The following is a 24,777-nucleotide window of genomic DNA, read 5'->3' as shown; positions in this document are numbered from 1 at the left end:
GAAAAAATGAGGAGAGGCTTAGGAACCTCCAGGACAGTGTTAAATGTTACAACGTCCAAATCATAGGTGTGCCAGAAGGAGAAGAGGAAGAGCAAGAAATGGATATCTTACTTGAATAAATAATGAAGGAGAACTTCCCTAATCTGGCAAAGGAAATAGACTTCCAGGAAGTTCAGGAAGCTCAGAGTATTAAAGAAGTTGGAGCCAAAGAAGCACACACTAAGCTACACCGTAATTACATTATCCAAGATTAAGGATAAGGAGAGAATCTTAAAAGCAGCAAGAGAAAAGGAGACAGTTACCTACCAAGGAGCTCCCGTAAGACTATCAGCTGATTCCTCAAAAGAAACCATATGGGGAAGAAGGGCCTGGAAAGAAGTATTTAAAGGCATGAGAGGCAAGAACCCATATTCAAGATTACTCTATCCAGCAAAGCTGACATTTAGAATGGAATAGTAGATAAAGTGCTTCCCAGATAAGGTCCAGTTGAAGGAGTTCATCATCATGAAACCCTTATTATATGAAATGTTAAAGGGACTTATCTATGAAAAAGAAGAGGTCAAACATATTAACAGTATGAGCTGTGTGAGAGGCCAGGTGCTTGTTTGGAGAAGCAGGCTTGAACAGGAAGAATTTTTTCAAAAACAAACAAACAAAAAAAGAGACTCAATGGCTGTTTTAGCGAATTCTCCTGCAGCTGTCACCCCTGCCTCCCTTGGCTGTGTTCCCACAGCCTCAGCTCTGGGCAGGCCTCTGCTGCCAGCACTATGGCTGGCCCCTATCCTTGGGCAAAGCTGAGGAGGGAATGCAACCACACCCACATCCCCAGTGGTGCACCACAGACCCAGCTGACTCCAACTACCCCTGGCTGCTGCTACAGCAGTGGAGGCTAATGCACCCCTGACACCACTCCGCAGAGACTATGCGCCTGCAGTAGCAGCAGGGGTGGAGGCAAAACGATCACCCTCGCAAGCCTGTGGGCGGAGAACGCCTGACCCCACCACCCTGGGCCATTGCACTTCGGACACACTGCCCCACTCCAGCCACCACTGTAGCAGCCACAGCAGCAGCAGTGGAGGCCACACACTCACACCTGCACCCCAGGGGAAGGCGTGTGCCTGACTCTGCTGCATGGAGGCATGGACGACCAGACCCCACCACCCATACTGCAGCAGAGGAAGCATGTGCCCTGTGCCGCCACAGGCATGGTGGCACCCCAACCTTTTAGGGCAACTGGTGCTAAGAGGAACGTGGAGACACAGCAGGGTTCAGGGAGTCAGAAATCCCCAGAAAGACAAAACTCAGTGAGGGAAGTGAACTACTCTAAAGAGACTCTGAGAGTTCCTAGCATCAAGGACAGCAAAAAGCCAGAAAGTGGTGTGAGTTGCCTCTAACTGGTGCACATGAAGGACAGTGCAACTATGGACTAAAGGTGTAGGCCAGGTGCAGAAGAGCACTAGAGGCCAGGCAGCCAACTGAGGAACTGGGTTGGAGGCTGGGCAACTGCTAACAAGAGGACAGCTCAGACCTAGTCCCTATCACCTTAAACCACAGGCAGGGAGAAAAGCAAAACCAATCCCCGCCTCAACCTGCTGTAGCAGGAAGACCAGTAGAACTGGCTTGGCCAGTTTAAATAGACAGCAGGAGGCTGTTTTATTCCCCGCTTTTTCCTTCCTTTTTTTTAAAATTCCACAAGTGAGATAATAAAACCTGTAGCTGTGGAAGGACCAGAGTTATACCCAAAGAAGGGTCACCCCAACAACTAAGACAGTGAGATAAACTTCATGTTGCTATTCTAGAGAACGTACAAGTTATTATGATTTTTTCATTATATTTACATCTTTTATTTTATTGGTATTTTTGTATTTCTCTTCTTTCTGCTTAGTCTTCTTCACTTTGTTTATTAAATTGCCTTGTATGACTGGTTTCCCTTCACAGTGTATTTTTAATTTTCTGTCTTTCACTTCACTTGTGCCCCAGTAGCACACTACTCTGTGTCATGTACTTCCTAATCTTCTTATTCAGATCACACAGATTCTGTCATATGATTGTTGCTCTATTACTATTATAAATATTTGCTGCAATTGTAAATACAATTTACATGCAATTATAAACACTGCACAATAATACAATACTACACAATACTACAATAATCCCATGCAATTGTAAATACTATACAGCACCCCTCCCAGATCTTAGTTCACTTCACTGTTTCTGGAACTTTATTACTGTGTGGTTAACTCTATTCTCTTGCACATTACACCTACTTTCTATCATTTACTCTCAATTTACCTCAAAATCTGTCCTCCCACAAGCTCACTGGTTTCTAGATCCAACTCATAATCCTCCCCTCCACAAGAAGAGTCTTATTTTTTTCTTACCCTATCTAAAAAGTGTCTGGTTGGGTGAATATCACAGTTAACACTATACATATCCAAATGATCTCCTATATCTTTTCAACCAGTTGGTAATTTAAATTCCATAGAATACACTTCTGCATTCTTAATCCATTTTGCCTTCCACATCCAACTGAACACAAAAAAAATAGATGGGAGCTAGGAACACCAGTATACCTGCTGGAAGAGAGAACCCACCAACAAAGGAATGGCCAACAGATAATGAAAGAAGGTGAAGGAGGGAGTGGTAGCCACACTAACCTCCAACCAGGACTGATCTGGAAATACAACTAAATGGTAAAGAAATTACCCAGAACAAACAACTAAACTATAGCGAGAAAGAAACTTAAAAAACTGGGACAGACAGAAGAAACAGCTTGAACACAATCTGTCTACACTGGCACAAGAGAATACAAGACATGGTGTAAGGAGTGACACTCAAAAGTTAAAAAAAACTGGAGGGAAGGACCCACCAAAGAAATACCCAACAACAGTCAAAACCCAAACACATACAGGGAGCCAACATAAATGTCATCCCTAGACCACTGACCTCAGGAGATCAAGGAGACTGCACTACTGTACCTCACAGGCCATCTAACATAGAAGTTCACACCATAAACCCAGGGAGGCTAACAAGAAGACTCTCACAAACAATGGGAAACAAATAAATAATTCCTAAATGAAAGGAAAAGAAGAAGCCTCAAAAGAATGCTAAATGAAATACAGAAGACTCAAATATCAGATATTGAGTTCAAAGCAATGGACACAAGGCAGCTTAATGAGCTCACAGAGAATTACCAAAAACTACAGGGAAACTGTAATGAAATCACTGCAAACTATATCAACATGAAAAAGGAAATAGAAACTATCAACAAGGGCCAGAGAAAATGAAGAATACAATTTCTGAACTGAAGAACACAGTAGAAGAAATTAAAAGGAGACTAGATGAAGCATATGATTGGATCAGTGAGCTGGAACACAAGGTAGAAAAAAACACCCAGAAAGAGCAAGAAGAGAAATAGAGACTCAGAAAGAATGAACAGGTGGTAAGGGAGCTGCATGAAAACATGAAACATAATAATATCTGTATACTAGGATATGAGATGAAAAAAAAGCAAGGGATAGAAAACCTGTTTGAAAAAGTAATAATGGAAAATTTCCCTAATTTGATGAGAGAAAAAGTCACACAAATCCAACACACAGAGTCCCAATCAAGAGGAACACAAGGAGGCCAACTTAAAGACACATCATAATTAAAATGGCAAAATTCCAAGACAAAGAGAGAATCTTAAAGGCAGCAAGGGAGAAACAGAAAGTAACATTCAAAAGAGCCTCAAAAGGACTAGCAGCTGACTTGTCAATGGAAGTGCTCCAAGACAGAAAGAAATGGCAAAGACTATTCCCAGTAATGAAAACCAGCCACGTGCAACCAAGACTAATCTATCCAGCAAGGTTCTCAATTAAGATGGAAGGCCAAATAGAGAGCTCCCCAGATTAAAAAGCCTGGGCCCTGGTTGGTGTAGCTCAGTGGATTGACCATGGGCCTGCAACCCAGACAATCGTGGTTCAATTCCCAGGCAGGGCACATGCCTGGGTTGCAGGCTAGTTCCCGGTAGGGGACCCACAAGAGGCAACCATACATTGATATTTCTCTCCCTCTCTCCTTCCCTTCCCCTCTAAAGATAACTAAATAAAACCTTTTTAAAAAGCCTGAAAGAATATATCTCCTCCAAAAAAGCTCTGCAAGAGATGCTAAAGGGTTTACATTAAGAACATGAAGAAAAAGAGTGAGAGAGGAACACGGGTGCAAAAATGGCAATGAATAAGACCTATCAATAATATCCTTAAATGTAAATTGATTAAATGTCCCAATCAAAAGACATAGAATAGCTGAATGGATAAGAAATCATGACACACTCATATGCTGCCTAAAGAGACCCTACACAGACTGAAAGTGAAGGGCTGGAAACAATTTTTTCCAAGCAAATGGACAGAAAAAATACACTAGCTAGTTCCTTGAAAAGATAAACAAAACTGAGAAGCCTTTGAGCAGACTCATCAGAGAGAGAGAGAGAGAGAGAGAGAGAGAGGGAGAAGACTCAAATAAACACAATAAGAAATGAAAGAGGAGAGATTACAACTAATACCATGGAAATACAAAGGATTGTAAGAAATTACTATGAAGAACTGTATGCTTAGAAATTTAAAAACTTAGGTGAAATGGACAAATTTCTAAAAAAATATAATCTTCCAAAACTCAATGAAGAAGAAGTAGAAAGCCTGAACAGACCAAAACAGCTGATGAAATTAAAGCAATAATCAAAAAACTCCCAACAAGGAAAAGCCCCAGACCAGATGGTTTCACAAGAGAATTTTACAAAGCATTTAAAGATGAGCTAACCCCATATTTCACAGATTATTCAAAAAAATTCAAGAAGATGGAAGACTTGCAAACTCTTTTTGTGAAGTCAGCATCATCCTAATACCAAAAGCAGATGAACACAGATCAAAGAAAGAAAACTTCAGGCCAATATCACTGATGAATATAAATGCTAGAATCATCAACAAAATATTGGCAAACTGCACCCAGCAATACCTTAAAAAGATCATACACCATGACCAGGGGGGATTCATCCCAGGAATGCAAGATGGTACAATATTTACAAATCAGTAAATGTAATACACCACATATACAAAGGCAAAGGCAAAAATCACATGATCCTATCAATAGATGCAGAGAAACCATTTGATAAGGTACAGCACCCATTCATGATAAAAACACTTAGCAAAGGGGGAAGAGAGAGAGCATTCCTCAACATAATAAAGACCATATATGAGAGACCTAGAGCCAAAATCATACTCAATGGGCAAAACTTAGAGCTTTCCTACTAAGATCAGGAACAAGACAAGAATGTTCACTTTCACCATTCCTATTTAACATAGTATTGGAAATCCTAGCTGCAGCAATCAGACAAGAAAAAGAAATAAAAGGCATTCAAATAGGAAAAAAAGAAGTAAAACTGTCATTGTTTGCAGGTGATATAATAGTATACAAAGAAAATCCTATAGATTCCACCAAAACTATTGGACCTAATAAGTGAATTTGGCAAATGAGTGGGATACAAAGTAAATATTCAGATATCAAAGAATTTTTGTGCACCAGTAATGAAATATCAAAAATAGAAATCAGTAAAAAAGTCCCATTTGATATAGCGACAAGAAAAATAATAAACCTAACCAATGAGGTAAAAGACCTGTACTCAGAAAACTACACAACACTAAAGAAAGAAATTAAGAAAGACACAAAGAAATGCAGCCATGTACCATACTCATGAATTACAAGAATTAACATCATCAAAATGTCCATACTGCCAAAAGCAATTTATAAATTCAACAAAATCACTATTAAAGTACCAATAACATAATTTATAGATATAGAACAAATATTTCAGAAATTTATATGGAACCATAAACAAATATCTGCAGTAATTTTGAGAAAGAACAAAGTAGTAGGTATCAGAATACCTGATATCAAACAGTATCACAGGGCCACTGTAATCAAAACAGCCTGGTACTGGCATAAGAACAAACACATAGACCAAGGGAATAGAATAGAGAGCCCAGACAGAAACCCAAGTTTCTATGGTCAATTAATATCTGACAAAGGGAGCATAAGCATAAATGGAGTACAAATAGCCTTTTCAACAAATTGTGTTGGGAGAACTGGACAGCTACATGCAAAAATGAAACTGGAGCACCAACTTACACTGAACACAAAAATAAACGTAAGGCGGTGAAAAGATTTAAATGTAAGACATGATACCATAAAAGTCCTACGGAAAATACTGGCAGTAAAATCTCAGACGTTCCATGCAGCAACATCTTCAGTGATATGTCTCTTAGAGCAAGGGTCATAAAGGAAAGAACAAACAAATAGGATCTCATCAAAACAAAAAGTTTTTGCACAGCTAATAAAAACAGAATTAAAATAAAGAGAAAACCAACCGTGTAAGAAAACATATTTGCCAATGGTATCTCAGACAAGGGTTTAATCTCCTAAATATATGAAGAACTTGCACAACTCCACTCTAAGAAGACAAGCAACCCAAATACAAAATGGGCAAAGGACTAGAACAAACACTTCTCCAAAAAGGACATACAAAGGGTCCAGAGACACATAAAAAGATGCTCAATATCTCTGCCTATCAGAGAGATGCAAATTAAAACCACAATGAGATACCACTTCACACTATTGAGAATGGCCGTCATAAACAAAGCAACAAACAACAAGTGTTGGTGAGGTTGTGGAGAAGAGGGGACCCTAATCCATTGTTGGTGGGATTGCAGACTGGTACAATCACTATGGAAAACAATATGGAATTTTCTCAGAAAACTAAAAATGGACCTGCCTTTTGACCCAGCAATTCCACTGCTAGGATGATATCCTAAGAACCCTAAAACACCAATTCAAAAGACCCTATGCACCTCAATGTTCATAGCAGCACAATTTACAATAGCCAAGAGCTGCAAGGAACCTAGGTGCCTGTCAGTAAATAAATGGATCAAAAATTATGATACATGTACACAATGGAATTCTATGCAGCAGAAAGAAAGAAGGAGCTCCTACCCTTTGAAATGACATGGATGGTACTGGAAAGCATTATGCTGAGTGAAGTAAGCCAGGTGTTGAAAGAAAAATATCATATGATCTCACCTTTAACAGGAAGCTAAACAAAACAAGTAAGCAAGCAAAATAAAAACAAAGACACTGAAATAGAGAACAGGGGGACAGTTACCAGAGGGGAGAGGGGAGGAAATTTCAGGGAAAAATTTACAGGAGCTAGTATAAAGAACACATGGACAAAATAACTAAGGGGGGTGGAAATGGGAGGGAGGTGGGGAAGGCTGGGTGGGTGGGCTGGGATGGGAGTAAAAGACAGAAAACTGTACTTGAAAAATAATTAAATAAAAAGTAAAATGAAATAAAATAAAAAATTAAAAAAAACCCTATGGTACATTTACACAATGGAATTCTATGCAGCAGAAAGAAAGGAGCTCCTACCCTTTGAGACAGCATGGGTGGAACTGGAGAGCATTATACTAAGTGATATAAGCCAGGTGGTTAAAGAAAAATACCATATGATCTCACCTTTAACAGGAACCTAATCAACAAAACAAAGAAACAAGCAAAATATAACTAAAGACATTGAAATTAAGAACAATCTGACAGGAATCAGTGCAGAGGTGGGAGTGGATAATGGGGGGAAAGGTTTTCAGGAACAAGTATAAAAGACACATGGACAAAACCAAGGAGTGGGTGGAAGCAAGGGAGGGAGATGGGTTTGGCTGGGGTTGGGAGGAGTTGTGGTAGGTAAATGCAAACATTTACCTAGCTGTAATTGAACAACAATAAAATACATTTAAAAAGTTAAACTAAATTTAAAGATATGAACAGTAAAATTACAACTCACAACTATCAACAACTGAACCTAAAAAGAAAAATAAAAACAAAATAAGCAAATAAGTAGAATAAGAACAGAATCACAGAAATGAAGATCACGTGTAGGGTTATGAGCAGGTAGGGGCAGGTGGTAGAATGGGGGGAAATTACAGGGAATAAGAAGCATAAATGGTAGGTACAAATTAGACAGAAGGCTAAGAATAGTATAGAAAATGGAATAGCCAACGAACTTGTATGAATGACCCATGGACGTGAACTAATGAAGGGGAATGATGGTGGAAGGGGGAGTGCAGGGCAGAGGGGAATAAAAGGAAGAAAAAAAATGGGACAACTATAATAGCGTGATCAATAAAATATACTTTAAAAAACACTCAGGGAAGGTGGCAACTGCCTAGCAGCTATGTGGAAGTCAGACAACATAATTACAATGGTGGCTGTCACTCCAGCCCTCACCTCGAAGCCACACATCTTTTCTCTCCCTTGTTTGTCTCTGGTGCCTCCTAAGCCACTGTCCCTCTGCTGGAACCCAGGGTGAGTGCCTGTGAAAGAATGAGTCTGTGCACAAGCCCTTTAAGAGGATGCCTGGGTTCCTAGTACTTTTCCATTTAACCCAGAACAAAATCCCCACTGATTGCCATAGACAGATGTTGTGGGAGTTCCTCTTTCTGGCTCTTGTATCCTGGGCTAGGGTACCCTGTGAGGTATTGAAATGCATTGCTCCTCAGGAGGTAACTCTGTAGCTGAGATATACACGCGAGTTCTCAACTGCAACATGTGGGTATGGGCCAGCTTATTTCATTCCTCTATCCCTCCTACCAGTCTTAATATGTTTTACTAATGTTCTTAATTATAGGACTTCATTTTTTAAAATTTTATTTTAATTGTTCAAGTACAGTTTTCTGTCTTTTACTCCCATCCCAGCCCACCCACCCAGCCTTCCCCACCTCCCTCCCATTTCCATGCCCCCTAGTTTTTGTCCATGTGTCCTTTTTACTTGTTCCTATAAACCTTTCCCCTTTTCCCCTGAAATTCCATTGAAATTTCTGCCCCCTCTTTGGTCACTGTTAGTCTATTCTCTATTTCAGTGTCTTTGATTATATTTTACTTGTTTGTTGGTTTTGTTGTTTAGGTTCCTGTTAAAAGTGAGATCATATGGTATTTGTCTTCTTTCACCACCTGGCTTATTTTGCTTAGCATAATGCTTTCCAGTTCCATTCATGCTGTTGCTAAAGGTAGGAGCTCCATCTTTCTTTCTGCTACATAGAATTTCATTGTGTAAATGTACCATAGATTTTTGATCCATTCATTTACTGATGGGTACCTAGGTTACTTCCAGCACTTGGCTATTGTAAATTGTTGCTATGAACATTGGGATACATAGGTTCTTTTGCATTGGTGTTTCAGGGTTCTTAGGATATCATTCTAGCAGTGGAATTGCCAAGTCAAAGGCAGTTTCATTGTTAGTTTTCTGCAAAATTCCATATGATTTTCCATAGTGGTTGCACCAGTCTTTAATCCCACCAACAGTGCACTAGGGTTCCCTTTTCTCCACAACCTCTCCAACACTTGTTTGTTGCTTTGTTTATGATGGCCATTCTCAATAGTGTGAAGTGGTATCTCATTGTGGTTTTAATTTGCATCTCTCTGATAGCTAGTAATACTGAGCATCTTTTCATGTGTCTCTGGACCCTCTGTATGTCCTTCTTGGAGAAGTGTTCATTCTAGTCCTTTGCCCATTTTGCATTTGGGTTGCTTGTCTTCTTAGAGTGGAGTTGTGTACGTTCTTTGTATATTTTGGAGATTAAACCCTTGTCTGAGGTATCACTGGCAAATATGTTTTCCCATATGGTTGGTTCTCTTATTTTAATTCTGTTTTTATTAGCTCTGCAGAAGCTTTTTATTTTGATGAGATCCCATTTGTTTATTCTTTCCTTTATGTCCCTTGCTCTAGGGTACATATCAGTAAAAATGTTGCTGCATGAAACATCTGAGATTTTCCTACCTATGTTCTTATTTAGGACTTTAATCGTGTCCCAGCTTACATTTAAATATTTTATCCACCTTGAATTTATTTTTGTGTATAGTGTAAGTTGGTGCTTGAATTTCATTTTTTTGCATGTAGCTGTCCAGTTCTCCCAGCACCATTTGTTGAAGAGGCTATTTGTACTCCACTTTATGTTACTGCCTCCTTTGTTGAATATTAATTGACTGTAGAGACTTGGGTTTATTTCTGGGCTTTCTTTTCTGTTCTACTGGTCCATGTGCCTGTTTTTATGCTAGTACCAGGCTGCTTTGATTACAGTGGCCTTGTAATACAGTTTGGTATCAAGTATTGTGATCCCTCCTACTTTGCTCTTCTTTCTCAAAATTGCAGCAGATATTTGGGATCATTTATGGTTCCATATACATTTTTGAAGTGTTTGTTCTATGTCTGTGAAATATGCCATTGGTACTTTAATAGGTATTGCATTGAATCTGTAAATTGCTTTGGGTAGTATGGACATTTTGATGATGTTAATTATTCCAGCCCATGAACACGGTTTATATTTCCATTTGTTTGTGTCTTCCTTGATTTCTTTCTTCAGTGTTGTGTAGTTTTCTGCATACAGGTCTTTTACCTCCTTGGTTAGATTTATTCCCAAGTATTTTATTTTTCTTTTTGCTATATCGAATGGGATTTTTTTCTTGATTTCTGCTTCTGCTGTTTCATTGTTATACAAAACTGCTTTTGATTATTGATGTTGACTTTGTATCTAGCTGTTTTGCCAAATTCATTTATTATGTCAAGCAGTTTTGGGGTGGAGTCTATAGGACTTTGTATGTGCACTATCATGTCATCTGCAAACAATGACAGTTTTGTGTCCTCCTTTCCAATTTGGATGCCTTTTAATTCCTTTTCTTGTCTAATCACTGTGAATAAAACTTCCAATACTATATTAAATAGAAGTGGTGAAAGCGGACAACCTTGTCTTGTTCCTGATGTTATTGGAAAAGATTTTAGTTTTTTCCCATTGAGTATGATGTTGGCTATAGGTTTTTCATATATGGCCTTTATTATGTTGAGGAATGCTCCTTCTATTCCCACCATGCTGAGTGTTTTTATTATAAATGGGTGCAATACCTCATCAAAAGGTTTTTCTGCATCTATTGATATGATCCTGTGTTTGTTGTCTTTGCTTTTGTTTATATGGTGTATTATATTTACTGATTTGCGAATGTTGAACCTTCCTTTCATCCCTGGGGTGAATCACACTTGGTCATGGTGTATAATCTTTTTAATGTATTGTTGGATGCCATTTGCCAATATTTTGTTGAGGATTTTAGCGTCTATGTTCATCAGTGATATTGGCCTGAAGTTTTCTTTCTTTGTTGTATCTTTATCTGGTTTGGGGATTAGAATGATGCTGGCTTCATAAAAAGAGTTTGGGAGTCTTCCATCATTTTGAATTTTTTGGAATAGTCCATGAAAGATAGGGGTTAGTGCTTCCTTAAATGCGTTGTAGAATTCTCCTGTGAAACTGTCCAATACAGGGCTTTTGTGTGTTGGGACTTTTTTGATTACTGCTTCAATTTCATCTGCTGTTATTGGTCTGTTCAGGCATTCTGCTTCTTCTTCATTGAGTTTTGGAAGATTATATTTTTCTAGAAATTTGTCCATTTCACCTAGGTTTTCAAATTTCTTGGCATACAGTTCTTCATAGTAATTTCTTACAATCCTTTGTATTTCTGTGGTGTCAGTTGTAATCTCTCCTCTTTCATTTCTGATTGTGTTTATTTGGGTCCTCTTTCTTCTTTTCTTGATGAGCCTACTTAAAGGCTTGTCTATTTTGTTTCTTTTAAAAAACCCAGCTCCTGGATTCATTGATCCTTAGAATTGTGCTTTTAGTCTCTATGTAATTTAATTCTGTTCTGATCTTGGTTATTTCCTTTCTTCTACTTGCTCTGGGTTGTCTTTGTTGTTGTTCCTCAAATTCTTGTAGGAGTAGGGTTAGGTTGTTTGTTTGAAATGTTTCTACCTTTTTTAGGTAGGCCTGTATTACTATGAACTTCTCTCTCGGGACTGCCTTCGCTGTGTTCCATAAGTTTTGGGTTGTTGTGAGTTCATTTTCATTTGTTTCCATAAACTTCTGGATTTCTTCCCTAATTTCATTCTTGACCCATTTAGTGTTTAATAGCATGCTATTCAATCTCCATAATTGTGAGTGTTTTGGGTTTTTTCCCTTGGGGTTGGTTTCCAGTTTCAGTCCCTTGTGGTTGGAGAAAATGCTTGGGATGATTTTAATTTTCTTTAATTTGTTGAGACTTGTTTCGTGTCCTATCATGTGGTCTATCTTTGAAAATATTCCATGTGCATTTGAAAAGAATGTGTATTTTGCTTCTTTGGGATGAAGGGCTCTCTATATATCAATTAAGTCCATTGCATCTAGGGCATTGTTTAATGCCACAATATCTTTGTCGATAATTTGTTTGGAACATGTGTCCATTTTTTGACAGTCAGGTGTTAAAATCCTCTACTATAATTGTGTTGCTGTCAAATTCTTTCTTGAAGTCTTCTAAGATTTTCTTTATGTATTTGGATGCTCCTCTGTTGGATGCATATATATTTACAATGTTTATATCTTCTTGGTGGATTCTTCCCTTGAGTATTATGAAGTGACCTTCTGGGTCTCCCTTTTTTCGAAGTCTATTTTGTCTGGTATGGGTATTGCTATCCCTGCTTTTTCTTTCCTGTCCATTTGCTTGGAAAAATTTTTTCCAGCCCTTCACTTTTAGTGTGTGTAGGTCTTTTATCCTCAGGTGAGTCTCTTGTAGGCAGCATATGTGTGGGTCATGCTTTCTTATCCATCCAGCTATTCTATGTCTTTTGATTGGAGCATTTAATCCATTTACATGTAAGGTTATTACTGATAGGTACTTATTCATTGACATTTTTGTACCTGTGTTCCTCTCTCTCACTCTCTTTTCCTTCCTTTCCTTAAAGTAGTCCCTTTAGCATGTCTTGCAGAGCTGGTTTGATGGAAGCATATTCTTTTATACTTCTTTTGTCTGGGGAAGCTCCTTATTTGGCCTTGCTGGGTAAAGTAGCCTTGGTTTCAGTCCTCTGGTTCTCATTACTTGGAATATTTCTTTCCATTCTCTTCTGGCTTGGAGCCAGAAGTCAGCTGCTAACCTTATGGAGGCTCCCTTCTATGTTACTTCCTGTTTCTCCCCTGCTGCCTTTAAGAATCTCTCTTTGTCTTGAATTTTTTCATTTTAATTATGATGTGTCTTGTAGTGGGCCTCTTTGTGTTCCTCTTGATTGTGACTCTCTGTGTTTTCTGGATTTGTTTGACTTTTTCTCTCATCAAATTAGGGAAGTTTTCCATCATTACTTTTTCAAGTAGGTTTTGTATCCCTCTTTCCTCTTCTTGTCCTTCTGGCATTCCTATTATATGTGTATTCTTATTTTTCATATTGTCTTGCATTTCTCTTAATCCTTCTTCATGATTTCTGAGCCTCTTTTCCTTTTCTTGCTCTTTGTGGATATTTTTTCTACTTTGTCCTCCATCTCACTGATCTGTTCTTCTGCTTGATCGATCCTGCTTTTGATCCCTTCTACTGTGTTCTTCAGTTCAGACATTGTATTCTTCATTTCCTCTCGGCTCTTGTTGATAGATTCTAATTCCTCTTTCATGTTGATATAGTTTGCAGTGCGTTCATTGTAGTTCCCCTATAGTTTCTGGTAGCTCATTGTGAGCTCATTGAGCTTCATTATAACCATTGCTTTGAACTCAATATCTGATAGTTGAGTTGCTTTTATTTCATTTAGCATTCTTTTTGAGACTTTCTCCTTTCATTTGGGTATTGTTTCTTTGTCTTCCCATTGTTTGTGACACTCTTCTTATTAGCCTCAGCTTCTTAAATTGATCTGTTCTGGTTCCCTAGGTTTATGGTGTGAACTTCTGTGATAGAATACCTGTGAGATTCAGTGGTGCAGTCTCTTTCACGTATTCCATTGTTCACAACTTTCACCTACTCTTTTTTGTGATCAGTTGGAGGTGGAAGGCAAAATGGTTTAAGATAGCAAGAGAGTATTCTATGATATTTACAGTAGCAGCTGGTAGAGAAGAGATAGGTGATCCTTTGGCTATAAATAGTGTCAATCATGATCTTCTGGCCAACCAGCCAGTTTTTAAAAAGGAGGGAAAGAAGATAATACTCTTGTTGGGGAGGGAAGGATTGTGAGTTGGATCTAGAAAGCAGTGAGGTTGTAGGAGGTCAGATTCTGAGGTAAGGTGAAAGTAAAGGATAGTAAATAGTGTAGTGTGTGAGAAAATAGAGCTAAGCACTACTGTAACAGAGTTCAGGAAACTGCCAAGTGGGCTAAAATCTGGGAGAGGTGTTGTATAGTATTTACAATAGCATGGAACAGCTATTATTTACAGCAATATTAGAGCAACAATCATACGACAGAATCTACAAGATCTAGATAACAAGAATAGGGAGTATGGGACCTTGGGTAGAGTGCTAATGGGTCATAAGTGAAGTGAAGGACAGTAAATTAGCAGTACACTATGAATGAGAGAACGGGGGAAATCTGTCAAATGATACAATATAACCAGCCAAGCAAAGAAGACTAAACAGAAAGAAGAGGAATACAAAAATACTATTCAAATAAAAGATGTAAGAATAATGAAAAGATAACAATACAAATATTCAATAACTTGCAGTTTCTCTGTAATAGCAAAGTGAAATTTGTCTCTCTGTCTCAACTATTGGGATGTCCCCTCTTTGTGTCCAACTCTGGTCTTTTCACAGCTCTGTTTTTTTTTTTTTTTTCGGTCTCACTTGTTGGTATTTAAAAAGAAAAAAGAAAATGAAAAAAAAGGCAGAAAAAGGAAGGAAGAGGAGATAAAATTGGAAAGAGGGGAAGAAGGAATAAAACAAGAAAGAAAGAAAGAGAAGCAAAAGGAATTGAGAGATAAAAATAATAGAAAATAGACAGGGGGGAGGGCAAGAATAATATGGGAAATGTAGAAGCTAAAGCACTTGTGACATGGACATGAACTAAAGAGGGGAAATGGGGGAGGGGGTGTGCAGGATGGAGGGGAATGAAGGGGGAAAGTGGGACAACTGTAATGGCATAATCAATAAAATATATTTATTAAAAATTTTTTTAAAAGTAAATAAATAACAAATAAATAAAAACTACTTAAAAAATCACACAAACAAAAAAACCTCTTCCTGGTTTCAAACTGGCCAAACCAGTTTTTCTTGTTTTGCTGGCTGGGGCAGCCTGAGGGGCGACTGGTATTCCTTTTCTCCTTTCCTGTTCAGCACTCAGTCATCCTCTCACCCATTCTCCCCAGGGCTAGTCCAGCACTTTCTCCAGAGCTATCCCAGAATGCCCCCCTACCCACCCAAGGTCCCTGCTTTGGGATTCTGGCCTTCATAAGAGCATGCTCTCCCTGGGTTTATGGTTGTGGGCTCTGGGCCTTCCACAAAGCACATTCTCCCTGGGTTGCAGGTGTGCGTGCCCCACTAGGCCGCCTGCAATTGCATGGGTTCGGGTGCACACTCTTCCCAGGGCTATGGGTGGGTGCTCACAGCTCCTATGTGTTGCCACTTAGTCTTTACTCCTCCATCTGCAACTTCAAGCAACCAGGTCTATCTGGGTTCTGCTCAAACCTTGTTTGGCTGGAGGTGGGGGAGTGCCAACCCAGCTCTCTCCTAAGAACCCTGTGGCTGGCCCAGCAGGTGCCGGGATTAGGGCTGCAGCAGCCTCCCTGGTCCCTGGGACCATTACTGTCCTGAAGCACTCTCCTTACTGTCTAGTTTTTCAATGTCCACTATAATTTTTGATCTCCTATTTTAATATATGCTGTGGTACTGTTGGCTGTTTGCTCTGCTCCTCTGTAAATCAGCTAGGTTTTTCTCCTGTGTGTAGGGGGAAGTGGAATCTGCTCCCTCTTACCTCGCTGCCATCTTCCTTCTCTTAATTATAGGACTTCTGTTCATCTGGTCTTGAGATGGCTCTCCAGGTTGATTGTTCTATAATGCAGTCGTAATTTTGATGTGGTCAGCACAGCATTTACTTACTCTGCCATCTTGACTGGGATTGCCTCATTTTCTTAACATGAAGAGAAGCATTTACAAGGAAAATAAATGTTTTCAAATTTTCTTTCAAAGAATCTCACCTGTGAGTTTGTATGGGAATAAATGTCAATAAGGCTATTATTCACTGAATTTAATAAAGGTGCTAAAAGCAGGTGCTACATATTCAAATTAGTCAGGAATCTGGTGGTAAGTGATAAAACTCAATTGACAAAATTCAAGAAAGAAATGAAACTGCACATTCAGTAAAGGGCAGAAGCTGGCTTTGAGAACTTAGGACCTGTTCCCCACTCTGATCATTCAGAATTGTTTCTTATCTCTCCACATCACCCTGCAAGCATGTACTTTTGATGCAGATAAGCTTTCTCCATATGGCAGAAACATGGTTGGCAGTTTCTGAGTTTTGTTCCTTAGAGTCTGAGCCACTAGAAACAGTTTGCCCTTATATTGTCTCTGGCCTTGGGTGGCTTTGGCCTCATCCCTAACTCAAGAGGTAGACCTTGCTTGGTTTAAGTCAATTAGCTGCTCTTATCTCACCCCTCTACCCCTTCCTAGTCCTTCCTCTATGCTACAGGTATTTCAACAAACCAAAGCAAATTACATGAGAGATAAGCAAGTGAAGGAAGCTAGAATGCTCCATGTAAGTAATAGAGTTGGATACATTAGTATGACCCCATGTTTAGCTTAACATAACTAGAGATGGTTACATATAGAAATATTTATAAATACATATACATATACAGGTTAGTATAAACATATATGTTTTGCTCTATCTCTTGTGAAGAACTAAAAATAAAAAGTACAGATCAACAACAACAAGCATGCTGAGTGCCTAGATCTTGGTTTTTAATACCATTTTCAACAAGAGTAATCAAGATTCCTTGAAGAAATGTCTGATTCCAGGACTGTGGCAGAAAATATCCAAGATGAGCCTGGAGCAGCCTGTAGTCAGATAGTAAGAAAGTGCTTAAAGAATAAAAATTAAAACAAAACCCCAAAACACATTGTTGGGGAAATGTAAAAGGAACACAGATACCAACTGAAAGAGCTCCTAATGGCCAAAACTGAAACAATTTCAAGCAAGAAAATAAAGTCATACTAAATTGTCACTCAAAGTATAAAATAAATATTTGTAGGTTCCTACTAATATAATGACTGAAAAAAATAAATGAGGGAGAAGAATCAAATCTGTCATAAAGAAGAATTCCACATAATTCACACAGATACTCCATTCTCAAGGAAGAGAGCACAACTCCCTACTCCTCATGCATGGGCTGTGCACAGTGACTGCCTTCCAAAGTGTGTGATATGGAGTGGTAGGGTGGGGAAGAGCAACTTCACAGTGGAGAATTCTGACACTATCTCAGGTAGGCAACTGAGGCCAATATTAATAGTTATAAATCATGTTGACAGTATATACACTTGATATGATGTGACGAAAATGGCACTCCAATAATTTATAACACCAGTATTATCATGAACAAAACACCTAACATAGTCCAGTGGTGTAGTTCCTAAAAAATATCTGATAAATGCACTTCAAAACTCTCAAGGTTATGAAAAACAAGGAAACTTTGAGAAATGGCTATGGCCAAGAGGAACCTAAGGAAACAATACAACCATGGTAATACAATGTGGTATCCTGACTGGGGTCACAGCACAGAACAACACTAGGTAAAAACTAAAGAAATCTGAATAAGTTAACATTAGTAATGATACATTATATTTTTTAATTAATTGCACCACATGTATCATCCTAGTGAAGGTTTTAACAACAGAGGGAAATTGGTGCAGGGTATAGGAAAACTCCTTTGTATTGCTTTCTCAACTTTTCTATAAATCTTAAGCTGTTCTAAAAATTTAAATCTATTAAAAGGAAAAATTCCCTTTTTTTAAATAATGTCACTATTAAAGATCCTCACTATTCTGCTAAAAGGTGTGAGATTGTTTAGAATATGGTTAAATAACATATAATTTAATCATATAAGTGAAGTGTCAGCACAGTGCTGGCACAAGGTAGACGCTGCATTCATTCATTAGTTCATTCAACAAATATTTACACTATGAGATCACCTCTGTTCTAGGTGTTAGCAGTGCATGAAGTGTACATAGAGGAGGAGGGAGAAGCAAATAAAATACAATATTCATATAATGAGTATTATAAAAATATATACTAAACAGAAATAAGGGGGTAAGGGGGTAGAAAATAGTAGGGAAGATTCTGTTTCTCCAAGGCAGCTGAGAAGACCCCACTGAGAAGATTACCTGAAAGCACAAATCTCAAAAGGAAGCTAGTGATACAAAGATGTGAGCAAGGTACATTCTAGCACAGGAAACAAAAAGTGCTGAGTTAGGAAGGAGCTCTGTATCTGAAGTCTCGTGTAGCTGGACTGGAATGAGTGAAGTGGGGAGTGGTTGGAGAGAAGGTCAGAGACTAAATGGGGTTGAGATTAGGCAAAAGCTTTAAGGCTACACTAAGAAACTGAATTTTAATCTCAATGTGATAGGGTCTGTCACTATAGTAGGTGTATCCAACCTTTTTGCATCTCTGGGCCACAATGGAAGAAGAGTTGTCTTGGGCCACACATTAAATACATTGTGACATGTAAATACAAAAAACTCATAATATTTTAAGTAAATTTACTATTCTGTGTTGGGCTGCATTCATAGCCATCCTGAGCCACATGCAGCCTGTGGGCCGCAGGTTGGACACCCCTGCTAGGGCTTTAGCCAGGAAAGTGCTACTCAATGTGCTCTACATATTTAAGATTATTCCAGCAGCGGCATGTAAAATGGACTGTAGAGGGCACTAGAGTGAAAACATGCAATCCAAATAGTAGGCTATTGCAAACATCCAGAAGCCAAATGATGTTTAGAAGATTGGTGGTACCATGGAAGTGATAGAAATTATGAAAGTGGGAATATATTTTGAGATAGAACTAATTAGAGCTTACTGCTTGAGTATGTGTAGAGGTAGAAAGTTGCAGGGGGTGGGGAAACTTATGGGCTAATAATCAAAAATTAATCTGAATAGAATCAACACTTATAGGACATAATATCAAAGCTGGTATCCAAGAGCTAGAGAAATTTTGTGTACTCTGGTCCTATCAGCAAATTATGGGATGGCCACAAACTTAGCATTTTGCTATATAACATTATCCCTCTTTAGTGAAACCTGTATTCAGTCTAGAACCTTGAGAAGACTTAGATACCAAATGGAACTGCAGGAGATGGTGTCTCTTGATGAGCAAATATTTATGCTTCCTTTCACTGGAGTAGCTGGGGAGGCTGCCGAGTATAATACGTTTCTGTCTTCTCTCCTTCCCTCCTCCCACAAAAATTCTGGGAAGGAAGCAACTTCACTGATTGTTGTAGAAAGAGTGCTTGGCCCAGAATATATGTGCAATAAACATTTGCTGAATGACAGAATAAAATGGCACAGAAGCACCGCAAAGCAAATAGGTGGCCTATGTCTCCCTTGGAGCCATATTTTAAGAGGAAATAGCACTATCTAGCCCAACACAGAAGAATAAGAATAAAAGTGCAGAAAAGGGTTGAGGTTGAATAACCAATCAGAGTTCTAGACCCAAGGCAACAAATGACAGTGATTTTGCAAGAGATGCACAAAATGCTGAACAACAGTCTTTGTTGAAATATTTCGCAGCTACACTTGATGTCATCACAGAATCACCAAATGTTGGAGCTGGAAGAGATCTTAGAAAACTTTGGATCCATTTGCTTATTTTACAGAAGAAAGTAAGATGAAATGTCTTGGGACTAGAACCCAGTTCTCTGGACTCCAGATGCTACATTTTTTTTACATGGCAGGATTTGGCAATCACAGTAAAACTTCCTTTCCTGTGTGTAGACTCAAAGAGGAGTTTTCAGAAGCAGGAGTTTTGGATAGACCTCTGAAGTCTAAAGTTTATTCCCAAGTTAAATTCTCCTTTTAAAATTTGGTTCATGAAAAATAAATCATCTCTCTTGATTAACTTTTCCTTTTATCTTTCAGTGACAATGAGGCAGCCCACTATTGTTACCTTTTTGACATGGCTTCCAGGAAGCTTAGAACTAAATTGAACATTTAATTCTCAAATTAATAGTGGCCTCAGTTTTTCACAAATAGTATTTATTTCCTCCCTCTTTATATCTTTTCATTTTTTATAACTATTTCAATGGCATTATTACATATGCGTTTTTTACTGTATGCCAGGGGTGTCAAACTCATTTTCACAAGGGGGCCAGATCAGCCTTGTGGCTGCCCTTCAAAAGGCCAAATGTAATTTCAATTTAACAGTTAAGGAATAGTTACATTTATACAGTCCTAAAATTATTTCACCCCTTGAAGGCAACCACGAGGCTGATGTGGCCCTTGGTGAAAATGAGTTTGACACCTGTGCTGTAAGTCAATGCAAATTCTTTTTGGAAGTCAGCCAGGTATAAGTCATCAATAAACCCAAATAGAAAGATTTCATTTCTCTCATACACTAGAATTGCTTTCAGATCCCAGCCTTGGCCTAAAAGATCAGACCTTGCCTCCTGGCTTTATATTTATAGAGAGGAAAGGCCACAAGATAGACTGCATACAAACGACTAATTACAAAATTGAAGGGTCTGCCTGGTAACTTAGACAAGTCCCTGGAAACTTTTCTGAAATTAAAACAAGATGTGCAAGAAAAGTGCTGTTTCCTGTGCTGACGTGGCAGATCTTCACCGACAGCATTACCCTGGGGGAGGCAAAGCAGTCCTGTCCACGGTTGGCTGGTCAGCAGGTGGTAAACTGTGTCACATCCAACTCCAAATTTCTGCTGAAGACTCCCCCAGGCCTGAGAAATGAGATCCCTGTAGCCTTCATCTCTTCTGGATTCTAGCCATGTAAAGAAATTAAAGCACTCATTTACTGAAAACATGAGGCTTTCTTTTCCCTCCCTAAAATAAAATTCCTCCTAAACCACAAAAATTTAACCCAGGCAGGATTAGAAATGCAATAAAGGAGTCCATACAGAGACCTTTCCTTCTGCTCCTTTAATGCTTCAGAACCTTCCGTCTCCATTTCTGTCTAGGTAGTAAAAGAAACATTAATAAATCCCAGAAAATGTCAACTTCTCCAGAGGGCACTAGATTTTTATGTTTATGCATTTGAGCTTGAGACTTCCTGTGGCTCTTTTATTTTTCACTCTCCCCTTTTTAAATTTTGTTCTTTATTCCCATGACATTGGCCACAATTTTCATGATAACCTAAGAGATAGGTTCAAAAGAAAAACAGCTTCCAAGATTACTGCTGCTTATGGAAATAGTCCTTCCCTAAATTATCCATTTAGATTCTGTTCATGATCACTTCCTAGTCAGAGCCAGTTTCTTCAGATAGGGACAAGAAAATTCTGACCCAGCACTCCCAATGCCTTAAAGAATGAGACAGTTGCAAAAATCTATGTTGTTTCTTTAGAAAAATCTCAGAAAAAATAATAAAATGTAGGCAAGACTAGTGTATGACATCAGCATAGCACATAAGAGCTCACCTCGGGCCCATGCTGCTGCTGGGTCTTTATCCTTATCTACCACATGTTATCTATGAATCTCGGATAAAGCGCTAAACTTTGTGTGTTACTTTCCTCACTAATAAGTGCTTACTTCACAGAGTCCGCTCTCAAACTTTGTTGTGCATTGGAAACAATGGGAGGGCTTGCTAAAACACAGATTACTGATCTCACTCCCATGGTTCTCATATAGTGGGTCCAGGATGAGGACAGAGAATCTACCTTTCTAAGAATGCCCTAGGTGACACTGGTGCTGCTGGTTAAAGGTCACACTTTTTAAAAAAAGACTTTATGGATTTATTTTTAGAGAGAGGGGAAGAGAAGGAGACATTGATGTAAAAGAGCAACATGATGGGTTGCTTCCCCTACGCTCTCCACCTGAGGACTGAACTGCAATCTGGGCATGTCTCCTGACTGGCAACGGAACTGGCAACCTTTCACTTTGCCTGATGGTGCCACACTCTGAGAGCCACTATCATAGGGTTGTGGTGGAGATGAAGTAGTTAATATACATAAACTGTTAACAATGACTATTTTTATGTACTGCTCTTAGCACTGCGACTGGTTAGCCATGTTAAACTGTGTCAGTTATTATCTTACAGGTTGTCCCATCAATTACAAATCATAGTAAACTTGTAGTTGAACCGTAATCCATTATAAGAAACTTCAGTAAACAGAAAGGAAAAACTCTATTAAGTTCCTAACAGAAATATCACTTTTTAAAAAGCATATACATTCATAAGGGGTTGCAAGTCGTTCTAAATCCTTAAAAACACTTCTATAGATTACTGGGGTTTTTTTGCTCCCAAATTTGTCAGCACCCATCTGTACAGTTATTGAGGCAGAAAAGCTGATAAAGCTACTTATTGAGATTTTGTTTCTTTTCTCTTAGTTACAGTAAAAGCACCAAAAACACATTTAGTAATTACAGTCAAAATTAGTTCTTTAACTCATTTCAAGTAATTAAGGAGCTCAGCAAACGTCAACCCTGCAAAGGCAATTTACTCTTCCCTTTCCAATCTACAGCTTGGAAAGGGAAGAGTAAACACTACAGCTACAAGACAAAGCTCTCCACAACAAAGAAAATGAGGCAATCCCTAACCTGGGGCCCAGCCAGCAACCCTAAAACCAAAGATAATGCTCTCTGAGGAAAAACTGTGGCATGTTAAGCTTTGCTTAGACTTAGAGAAAGAAAATATTAAACACATTGTCAAAGGTTAGGATGTTTTCTCTGTAGGACTCTGACTTGAGTCTTGACTAGAACAAGGCACAGGGAAACCCCCACCCACTGTGTCCTTTTCGGCCACACATCATTCGTTTCAAGGAGAAAACTTTTAATAAACTTAGGTCGAGTGCTTCTTTCTTCTAAGCACAAAGAGATTCCAGGCTCAACTACAGGCAGCCAGTTTTTGGTAAACATCTAACTTTTTCAACTAAATTAGATCTACGAGTCTGGTAAAAAGTCTCCAATGCAACATGAGAATTAAATAAAACATTCTTGCACCATGATGGCTCTTGAAAAATTAAACAAAGGGCACATGTTTACATGAATGCAAATATAATCCTTGCCTCGACAGTTAAAGAAAATATGTAATATACAAACCACTTCTCCTGACACTTCTTTGGAACATGTAGTACGTGACTGATTATCAGCACTAGCCGTCAAGTGGACTCCACGAAGGTGGTTCTTCATTTCTAGCAGGTTAAGAAATAGAAATGGGAGCTCTCGGGTGAGCTTGAACTCTGTCCCTCCAGCCCAAAGCCTCTCTAGGACTTGGCAAGGGTGGAGGGGGTGAGACACGGGTTCCCAGGCTCGACTCTGGGATGCCACGACTCACCTCGCCAACTTTTCCAGGCTCGCTGCACCCCGGCTGCCGGCTCTGGGGCGAGGACGCAGTGGTCTGCGCCTTTGAGAGCTTTGCCTCGAGGAGGTGAAGGTGCCTTGGCTAAGGATGAGCGCAGGGGTCCGAGGGGGAGGGCGCTTCGGGGCAAACGCCAGACGCACAGGAGGCACTGGGGGTTCGGTGCGGCCACTGCGAAGGGTCAGCAGTGCGAGCAGCAGCGCTGACAGTGCGAGCAGAAGCAGCACAGCCGTCCTGCTGCGGAGCTTCATGGTTCGGCTTGGCACCTCTGCACATCGCGGTGCTCTGAGCAGAGGTGGCGGGCCCAAGGCAACAGAGCACAGCGGCGCCTCCTCCGCCGGTCAGAGACTGAGGTTTGGGCCCCTGACGCGGGCGACCGGGGCGACCGTGGGGAGGAGGCTGTAGGAGAGGAGGAGGCGGGAGCTGGGCTGAAGGAGGAGCGGCCGGAGCCTACCGTACAGTGTGGAGTAGCTGCTCGCCCGCCCATCCTCCAGCCTCCACAAGGTCCAGTTGCAGGTAGCGCAGCCTCGAGACCTCTCACTTCCTCATTTACTCACTCAAGTACTCTGTGTTCAGTCAGTCATTCAGTCATTCACTCGCATACTTCTTGTTTACTTCTTTATTACTCGCATACACTTACCCTACCATTGCCACCCACTCTTTCATCTGATTCCCTAATTGTTCCATGCATTTTTCCCTGTTTAGTTTTTCCATCTATCCAGACCCTCCTGTACCTATCTGTACAGTCAATCAGACAGCGACATCTCTATCCTGTATGTCCAGTGCCAGGCCTAACATTTGATGGAAATCTGTCGTATAAAATTAGTTTAGATCCATTTTAAAGAATCTATAAAATAAATTTCAAAGTCTGGTTTTGAAATCGCACTTTGCTGCTTACTGGCTTGATGATGCTGAACAAGTTGCACAATTTTCCTCAGCCTTAACTTCCATACATGCAAAATGGAATGATTATACTGCTCTTCACAGAGGCATTTTGTAGTCATTACATTTAAAAAAATTTTATTGTTGTTCAGTTACAGTTGTCCCACCTTCCCCCCCCCACATTGCTCACCCTTACCATGCCCCACCACCCGCTCCCACAGTCAATACCCTCACATTGTTCATGTCCGTGAGTCCTCTAATTCTTGTTCCTTTGTTTGCCTCTTCCCTTCTTTTCCCCTTTGTCCCCTTTCACCCTCCCTTCTGGTCATTGTCAGTTTGGTCTTTATTTCCAAGTCTCTGGTTCTATTTAGCTCATTGGTTTGTTTTGTTTATTAGGTTCCACTTATAGGTGAGTATGTCTTTCACCACCTGGTTTATTTTACTTAACATAATGCGCTCCAGTTCCATCCATGCTGTCCAGAAGGGTAAGAGTCTTTCCCTCTGTTGTGTAGTATTCCATTGTGTAAATGTACCACAGTTTTTAT

At 39.5% G+C, this 24,777-nt stretch overlaps 1 protein-coding gene across 2 annotated transcripts in view; it reads right to left on the bottom strand.

The window, feature by feature from the left end:
* The window catches only part of GXYLT2 (glucoside xylosyltransferase 2), a 153,955-nt gene extending 130,185 nt beyond the window's left edge, over nt 1-23,770 (bottom strand). The window contains exon 1 of one of the 2 annotated variants that reach the window (XM_037040972.1): nt 23,327-23,770. In XM_037040972.1, coding sequence (XP_036896867.1) covers nt 23,327-23,601 — 275 coding nt within the window. In that variant the 5' untranslated portion in view covers nt 23,602-23,770. The remainder of the gene's footprint in view (nt 1-23,326) is intronic. The other variant, XM_037040971.1, reaches the window with a different exon arrangement.
* Nucleotides 23,771-24,777: the final 1,007 nt, after the last annotated feature.

The sequence above is a fragment of the Sturnira hondurensis genome, unplaced genomic scaffold (assembly GCF_014824575.4).
Source record: "Sturnira hondurensis isolate 20B ecotype Veracruz unplaced genomic scaffold, ASM1482457v3 Scaffold0002840, whole genome shotgun sequence".
Taxonomy (NCBI): domain Eukaryota; kingdom Metazoa; phylum Chordata; class Mammalia; order Chiroptera; family Phyllostomidae; genus Sturnira; species Sturnira hondurensis.
This window is presented reverse-complemented; position numbering and strand designations above follow the sequence as displayed.